The 9,353-nt window shown below is 49.4% G+C and overlaps 1 protein-coding gene across 1 annotated transcript; it reads left to right on the forward strand.

Moving 5' to 3' along the window:
* The first annotated feature begins 5,205 nt into the window (after window positions 1–5,205).
* Window positions 5,206–7,509, forward strand: Pars2 (prolyl-tRNA synthetase 2, mitochondrial). The gene is given in 2 exon segments (XM_051188357.1): window positions 5,206–5,330; window positions 5,333–7,509. Coding segments are annotated over 2 exon segments (1,548 nt in total). The 5' UTR covers window positions 5,206–5,243; the 3' UTR covers window positions 6,794–7,509.
* Window positions 7,510–9,353: the final 1,844 nt, after the last annotated feature.

Raw genomic sequence — 9,353 nt, forward strand, 5'->3', positions numbered from 1 at the left:
AAAGACCACAAAGCCTGTAAAGCCTGAAGTACCTAGTGTACTGTTTAGCTCAAAGAGAAAGTTTGGTGCCCTCTGGCAGAGTCAGTAGTGTGTATCACCGTGTTCTAAGGAGAGAGAGGTAGGGGAAGGGTGAAAACACAAATGAGCCCCAGATTGGAAAGGCCTTTGCTATGTTCAATGGTGGTAAGTATTAGAGAGGAAACTGAAGCAAGAGTATGAGGCATGCAGGGGACGATGTGGGTAGGAGCTGACTGCAGGGAGGAAGAGGATGTCCTGGCTGAAAATGGGACAGTTAGGCAAAGGCGTGAGGGAGTGGAGGAGTGAGTCCTGTGGGTGGAGACCGGAGCTGTCAGCTTGGAAAACAACAGGTGCAGAGCCATACTTGAGTATTAGCTTTAAGTAAGAGTGCATTAAACACTGGGTACAGGTGCCCTTCAATACTCCCCATAATAATCATAATTACTTGCAAGTCATTATCTAACTGCACAGATAATCATACAAAAGAAGGAACCTGAATATGTTTCTGCTGCCACTCACACAGTTTAAAGTTGTGTGTGTTGCTTGGGTGTATGTCTGACACATTGCAAGGTACTGTGCCCTCCTCTTGAAAGGCAATCTCTCATGAAGCCCACGGCTCGAGTAGCTAGGGAGTCCATTGTGAACATCATCTTGCATGTTCTACCCATGTGTAGAGTCCCTTTTGGTTTGAGGTCATGGGCTCTGGATGCAGGGAAGCCTCATGTGCCAGAAGAGTTTGTCATCTGAAGGGTAGACAGCTGTCCCTTCCTCTATTGATTGATACACTAAGCCACAAACCAAGCAGAACTGTGGTCCTTCAAAGTGCTGAGGATACAGAAAAGAGCAAAACTAGGGCCACCTTCAAGAGGATCCAAGCATGGCCAGGGAAAGCCATTGAGGCACAGAGGGGACAGCAAGGCAAACTGCCTATTTCTTTCCCTTTTCTTTTTTGATAACTAGCAAAAAAAAAAAAAAAAAAAAAAAAAAAAAGTGAACCTTTCTAACTTGTAGGGCTAAACTAGGAAGTGCATTATAAATCAAGGCATCCAATAAATTGGTGATTGGAATGTCTCCAGGAAGCTGCTAGCATGATGGAGTCAGACACTGGGTCTCTGCCACCCTGGACTTCTTCACAGGGAGGAAATCTGCTCTGACTGTGGCTGCCTGACCAGGTTCCCACTCCAGGCTGCAGAAGCTCCTGTGCCTTTACAGATCGCCACACCATGCTGGTCTTCCTCCCAAGGGGGTCATGAGCTTTAATTAGTTACTGTTGGTAAGTGCTCTGAGATGTATGGGTGTATAAACACTGCTGGCCATTAGGCCTCTTCATACCCCTGTGTTCTGCAGCCTGGGAACTGCTAATTGAGAAATAATTAACACCTCAGGGTATAAAGGACACTACCTAGATTTTCCAGATTAGAGGGGTTATAACCATCTGTGTGGGCAGAGGGAAAATGAAAGGTCACTGTGGACACATGGCTCCCAAGATAGTCTGAACATAACTTCTCTACCAGTAGAAGGAATATTGATTGCTCCAGCAAAACCTGTGAGACACCAGGCCCCTCGGAAAACCCCTCCCGTAAAGCTGGGCTGCAGGGACCCAGCGTGGCTTTTAGAGACAGAAGAACCCAGGACAACCAGCTCAGCCTGGCCCTCTAAGTGGGTTGACAGACATTATGGCCACGTGCTGTTACATGCTCTAGCCAAGCCTATCTACCAGGTTGTTCGGTATCTTTCCTGTTCATCTAACTCAGAATCATCCCAGGGGAGACTAAGCTTGCCCTGCTTCCGTGATCTTATTTGTGTGCAGGATTGATGTACATGGGGATTCCTGCACTGCTCCGGCCTGCGTATCAAGCAGTGTGTGACTGGAGCCTACATTCCTGGAACGAATAAAGATATTCCCAATGAGGCGCATCATGTGTCCTTCCCTTTGGCTAGGAAACAATGCACCCCAAGAAATTAGAATTCCTCTGGGAATCTCATACTGAGGGGAAATTAAAGACTAAAAGTCTGAGCCACTGTGGTGGTTTGAAGGAAAATGGCCCCCAAAGGGAGTGGCACTATAGGGGTGTGGCCTTGCTGGAGGAAGTGTGTCACTGTGGGGGCGGGCTTTGGGGTCTCTTTTCTCAAGCTTCACTCAGTGTGACAGTCAACTTCCTGTTGCCTCTGCATCAGGATATAGGACTCTCAGCTCCAGCACCACATCTGCCTACATGCCATCATGCTCCCTGCCATGATGATAATGGACTGAACCTCTGAAACTGTGAGACCCAACTAAATGTTCCTTTTATAAGAATTGCCATGGTTATGGTGGCCTTTAATCCCAGCACTTGAGAGGCAGGGGCCGGTGGATCTCAATGAGTTCAAGGCCAGCCTGGTCTACAAACTGAGTTCTAGGAGGACCAGGACTGTTACACAAAGAACCCTTGTCTTGAAAAACAAACAAACAAACAAAAGAGTTGCTATGGCCATGGTGTCTCTTTGCAGCAGAAAAAAACAAAGAACCTAAAATGACTGGGTAGTGGTGGTGCACACCTTTGATCCCAGCACTTGGGAGGCAAAGGCAGGCAGATCCCTCTGAATTTGAGACCAACCCGGTTTACAAGAGCTACTTCCAGGACAGGCTCTAAAGCTACACTTATCTCAAAAAACAAAGCAAACAAGCAAGCAAGCAAACAAAACCCTAAGAGAGTCATCCAGAAAGAATCCCAGAAAAGGACTGCAATTTGTCAGACTGTAACGGAAAAAAAATAAAAGACCCTAACTAAGAAAGGGACCCCTGAGCCTAGGCTACCAGGCAGGAAGCCAGGAGCAGTTCCCACAAGAAGATGGGAACCTAAGCCATCACCAACTGTGTAAACATCACTCCCTACCCTATTGTCTCTTAAGAAAACTGGGAACCAGGTAGCCTCTTGACCTGTCCTGCCAGTCATAAATCCCCCAGACCCCAGGATGTCCTTAAAGAAACAGGGAACTGGATAACCTCTCCCAGACCCCAGAATGTGTTAATCAACCCCACCTGAGCAGAGGCCAGATAAGGCAACTTTGCTAAAAACCCTTTGTCTTGCAATTACCTTGTATGGAAACTTTGTGCCTTGTGTATAAGAAATCTCTGTAACCTCCACTCTCTTCCCACTCTTTGCTCTTTAAAAACACCTTGCATTTGTAGTTCTGGGCTTCAACTCTCCAGACAGAGTGAAGCCCCAGCTAGCTGGTTTTTCTAAATAAACACCTTCTTGTGTTTGCATTCGGAGTCACTGGCTCCTTGAAGCTTTCAGGGTCTCCTGGTGGGCACAACAAGACCACCTTTCAGGACAGGCTAGAAACAGCGAGTGATGGCTTTGATACAGTCTACAGGTCCTGATTCTCTGACAGTTAAAAAGTTAAAAAGCAGAAAAAAAATCTGCTGCACAACAGTTGGCCCCGGAGAAACCTCAAAAGCATCTCAGACAAAATCAGCAGTTGGAGAAAGGCATTTATCAGGAGTAAGGAAACACACACACAGCAGACACAGAGGGGGAAAAAAACAAACAAACAAAAAAACAAAACAAAACAAAACAAAACAAAAAAACCCTTGGCAAAGCAGAGGGGCACTAACTGAAAAATCCAGTCTCTCCTTCTAGGGCTGGGGCTGTTAAAGCCTCTGAAGAGTATTCCTCCCCTATTTACCGTTGGTCAGTTCGAAGAGAGCAAGGATGTTTGATTGGCCCAGAACTGTTGTGTGACATGTCCCGATCAGGCCTTGAACTTGAGCCTCTATCAGCACCAGGCAGATGGTGGGAAACAGAGACCCACAAGACTTTTCTTTGTTTTAAGCTCCAGGTTTATTTTGTCTCAAGTCAAGATATTGAGGAAAAAGCTGGCCATCTTGGAAATTCACCACCTTTATGACCTGGCTGTGGCCCCTCTTCCTGTCTGTCTGTCCATCAGGTGGTCTGTCTAACTCCTGATCTCAGCTTGTTGAGGACTGGTGGCCAAATCTGGCTTTTTGGGGTTTGGGGGTCATAGGTTCTGACACTTGGTAACATCAGGATCTGTGAAAAATAAAAATGCAGACCCACCCACCCGCCTAACCATCTTGTATTACCTCTTCACCTTCTGCTCCATGCCTCTGAGTGTCCTGATCCCTCTGCCTGGCAGACCCATCCATCTCTAAGGTAAACTGAAGGATAATTTCCTCAGTAAAGCTCCCCCTTCCCTGGATTCCTACAGGGCTTTTGGTGAGGCTAATGACTACAGATATTGAGAGCTGTTTGGGTCATTATCAGAGTCATCCGCCGCTTTGCCCTGGATCCTGCACACTTGAGGCCGTCTATAAACTGTAGTTGTTGAGTAGAGTAACTGAAATAAATGCAGCTCCTGCTCAGGTCATTTTACACTCTGTTCTGTGTTTATAACATTCTCCCACAGACAGCTAGCTACATGGCTCTGTCTCTCGCCTTCTTCATGTCTTTGCTGAAATTCCAGGTCTCCTGTGTGTTGCCAAAGTCGAGGTTACTTAGCAGTTCTCTAAGAGTCAAACAGGTCCTGGCAGTGGGTGGTCAAAACCGGCTCCAATTCTTAAAAGCCGGACCTAACCATGGAGTCGCACCCTGCTAATTCCTAGAGGGCACTTCCGGAACCGTGATTTACGTGTGGCGACCCAGGCCAATCTATGATCTCGGCGGGAGAGCGAGGCTCTTTGGCTCAGTTTCCGGAAACTCTCTCATGCCCTTCTCCAGTAGGGCGGTGCCAGGGAGTCCCACCCCTTCCCGAGAGCGTGGCTTTCCGATTGGCGAGAAACATGAGAGGTGGGGCTTAGACCGAGCCGGCGCAGGCGCACAGGCTTCACGTGACGGACGAGCGGGCTGCGCGGGTGTAGAGTGCGGCTGGTGAGCGTGGCTGGTTTGAGGGTGGTCAGGGAGGGCGCAGCCAATCTAGGGGCCGTGTCTGGGCGCGCGTGCCCAGGACCTGCTATCCGCCTTCTTTCAGGCGTGCGTCCTGTCCTGGAGTTGGACTGAGTCACAACCACAGACAGTTGGATAGTCGAGTCCTTGGTCTCAGCAGCCCGGCCCTGCTGTATTTAAGGACAACACTTGTGCCCTGGTCAACCCAGAGGCCGCTCCAAAACGGGCTCTGTCTTTGCCTCCTGAGTGCTGAGATGAAAGGCATGTGCCACTAAACCCCGCTGAATTTCATTTTTTTAAAAAAGAGTAGTGCTATGATCTGCTGGGCTATGAGACATGGAAGGTCCCCCATCTCACAAGAGGAGCTTCCTCCTCAGGCATGAGTTGGAGCCAATGCTGAGAACCCAGTTTAACAGTCGTCCGCACATGACTCATCTTCCTCCAGGTACCAGGGTGTCATGGAAGGGCTGCTGACAAGATGCAGGACACTGTCTGCCTTGGCCACCTGCAGCCGCCAGCACTCCAGGTACGTTACCCACAAGTGTCACCATTGTCCACCCGGGAGACAGCAGCGCTTGGTATTATCCCGAATGTTCCAGCCTCAGAACCTTCGGCAAGACCAGGTGCTCTCTCTGGAGGGCAGAGCTAGCGACTTGACCTGTAAGAGTCAGCGGCTGATGCTACAAGTGGGTCTGATCCTCCCAGCAAGCCCTGGCTGTTACCACCTCTTGCCCTACACAGTCCGTGCCATGGAGAAGCTTGTGAGGGTAATAGACCAGGAGATGCAGGCCATTGGGGGGCAGAAAATCAACATGCCCAGCCTCAGCCCAGCTGAGCTGTGGCGAGCCACCAGCCGCTGGGACCTGATGGGCAGGGAGCTACTGAGACTAAGAGACAGGCATGGCAAAGAGTACTGCTTGGGCCCAACTCATGAGGAAGCAGTTACAGCTCTGGTTGCCTCCCAGAAGAAGCTGTCCTACAAGCAGCTTCCCTTACTGTTGTACCAGGTTACAAGGAAGTTTCGGGATGAGCCGAGACCCAGATTTGGTCTCCTCCGTGGCCGGGAATTTTATATGAAGGACATGTACACCTTTGACCCCTCCGCTGAGGCCGCCCAGGAGACCTATGGCCTGGTGTGTGATGCTTATTGTAGACTGTTTGACAGGCTGGGGTTACGATGGGTAAAAGCCAGGGCAGATGTGGGCAGCATTGGGGGCACAATGTCCCATGAATTCCAGCTACCAGTGGATATTGGAGAGGACCGGCTTGTGGTCTGTCCCAGCTGCCACTTCTCAGCCAACACAGAGATAGGAGACTTGTCACAAAAAATCTGCCCTGACTGCCAGGGTCCACTGACAGAAACCAAAGGCATTGAGGTAGGGCACACATTCTACCTCGGTACCAAGTACTCCTCCATTTTCAATGCCCAGTTTACCAATGCCCACGGGGAACCTTCGCTGGCGGAAATGGGGTGCTATGGCTTGGGAGTCACTCGGATCTTGGCTGCTGCCATTGAAGTTCTCTCAACAGAAGACTGCATCCGCTGGCCCAGCCTCCTGGCTCCTTACCAAGTCTGCCTCATCCCCCCTAAGAAGGGCAGTAAGGAGGCGACAGCCACAGAGATCACGGAACACTTGTATGATGACATCACCGAGGCAGTGGCTCAGCTCCAAGGAGAGGTCCTGCTGGATGACAGGACCCACCTGACCATCGGAAACAGACTGAAAGATGCCAATAAGCTTGGCTACCCCTTCGTGATCATTGCTGGCAGGAGGGCCCTGGAGGATCCCGCACACTTTGAGGTCTGGTGCCAGAACACTGGTGAGGTGGTCTTCCTCACCAAAGAAGGAGTCATGGAGCTACTGAGTGGTGTTCGTGTTGTCTAAGTGCCCAACCACACCTGTCTCCAGGCTTGGTGTCCACTGTAACCTGTAGGGCCCCCACTTCTCTCTTGGGTGGTCTGTCTAGAAATGGCTTCTTGTGGAAGGTGAAACCATGTTAGGGAAAACTGTACCTATTCCTTGCTTCTGACAGTATGTATCTAGTCATTAACTTGATCTTCTCTGGGCTGGTCATGCTACCATGTACCATTCCTTTTACACGTAGACACTTGGAGACTGGAAGTTAAGGAAGAGGCCTATGTCACTCCCTAAGGAAAAGTGAGTTTCTGGGTGTAAGATGGGAATGGTTGAAAGCTAGGGGCCATGCTTCCCCAACCTCACTCCACAGTCTAACCACATGCCGTGTATTTCATTTAGTTCAGAGAGCAGCACCCTTCTCCACTGAGGAACCAAGAGCTCTAGAGAGTCAGAAACTGGCTGCTAGCTCCCTGGTCACTTGACACACCTGCTCCCTGCTGGGGCCTGGGGCTCCCATTTGTACAGGGGAGATGGAGTTAGGTCTGTGGGGCCCTCGGAGCAAGCACTCATTGAGTAGCTCCACTAGACACGAGGGTCTGGTTCCTTAATCCTCTAAACGTCCCCAAACATTGTCCCAACTGCCTGATGGCCCCAAACTACCTCCAGAGGCTTGACCTTACTGGGTTCACTTCTGCACTGAGATCCTGCTCTATTGATTGAATAAAGTCAAGCCTTTGGGGTGAGCTTTTTGTGTGTCAATTTGAAACAAACAACAGCATCTGTTTCAGCAATACACCCAATAGCTTGCTGCCCCCCCCCCACTCGTGGGAAGGCGGGGGAGGCTAGGAAAATGTGCTTTAAACTTTCTTCTAGACTTCAGGAGCAGCAGGCTCTAACCTTAAGTGATCTTGTCCTGGGTTCTGAGTTGAATTCCAGGGCTACAACAGAATCCAGCTGACTGGATTCTGCAGGGAATGGGAGTAGGGGCTGGATCCACAGCAGTGCTAGCTCCGTTCATTGCTCCAGCATCCAGCTGAGAAACAGCTGAGCTTTCCATCTCGGGCCCCTGTGGTCCCCACATGTACAGCTCCCCAGTTCATGGAATAGTTCCATATTCAAGGTGGGTCTTCCTTATCTTGGCTAACACTGTCTGGAAAGGCTCTCCAGACACATCCAGAGGCGAGCCTCAAATCTCCTAGGTGATCCTATATCCAACCAACTTGCCAATGAAGGTAAATCAGAGAAAGGTCCTGGGAGCTGTAGGGCTTGGCAGGTAGATGCACCGGGAAACTTGACGGTTTGAGGGTGGGTTACTATAGAGTGGCAGCAGCTAGACAGTGAAGGGAAAAGAAAGTGCACCAAGCACCTGCCTTCCCCTTTGTGCTGTGGACAGCCACCTCCAGCCACATGCTGTTACGCCCAAGCATATGGGTCCCTGAGAAACCCAAATGCTGTCTCTTTACGTTGTTTCTTTGGGGTATTTTGGTCAAGTGACGTGAGAAGTAATCTGCCTTCGTAACCCTTAGGGTTCTAAGAGCAAGTATAGGTCAGGTTGCATGGCAGTGGTCTTAATTTACCGCACATTGGGGTCCCTGGGTCCCTTACAGAGCTTCTGGTTCCAGTGGGGCCATGGCTTAGGACTCTGGTTGCTTTGAGAATCAAGAGCTGCTGGAGTAACATCTGCCTTTGAACCCATGACATAGTTGATGTAGTTAGTTGCTTATTTCTTTGAGTGATTTCAGTGGGACATCAGGCTCTGCTTTTAATGGTTTTGTTTAGTGTGGATCTGCCTGGAGCCACTACTGTGAGTCATCTTCACATGCTGCTTCCAGACCTTAAAACCTGCCAGGTCAGTGTAGTACATTAGACAGACAGGAACCTCCTGAGCCTCCTATCCTCCTATTAATCAATTGTCTTAAGGACGCATGGCTATTTCTCAATTCAGATGCTGGCCCTAAGCTGTGCTTTTATTACATTGCTTGACTTCTGCCCAAGAAGACTGAGTGGTTCCAATAGGCAAAACTGAATCTGTGCTTGTCTTATTAACCTCGTAAGAAATTAAAATCCATGCACACAGGGGCTGAGATGCAGCTCAGTTGGTAGAGTATTTGCTATCAGGATGGAGTTCTGGGATTGGTCCCTAGCATAAACTAGGCATGGTGGTGCATGTCTGTGATCCCAGCATATGGAGGCAGGAGGAACAGAAGTTCAAGGTCATCCCTGGCTGCATAGGAAGCCTGAGGGCAGCCTGGGACCCTTGCATCAAAGTCACACACAAGTGCTTAAATGTGTTATTTTGGTGCACAGGGTTGAACCCAGGGGCTTGCACACATGCCAGACAAGCAGTTTACCACTGAGCTGTAGTCCCATACATCCTGTTTCCCTTTTTGGACAGGGTTTCACTATGCAGCAAGCCAGGCTGGCTTCAGATTCACAATCTTGCCTCGGCTTCCCAAGTGTTAGTACTATAAGAATGCACCCCTAATCCTAGCTTTAATTTTTTTTTAAAATAAATTGCAAATATGTGTTCTGCAAACTTTTTATTTAAGGAAAGCTAGCCTCAAATATGTGTTCTGCAAACTTCTTA

Source organism: Phodopus roborovskii, unplaced genomic scaffold (genome assembly GCF_943737965.1).
Source record: "Phodopus roborovskii unplaced genomic scaffold, PHOROB, whole genome shotgun sequence".
Classification (NCBI taxonomy): Eukaryota; Metazoa; Chordata; class Mammalia; order Rodentia; family Cricetidae; genus Phodopus; species Phodopus roborovskii.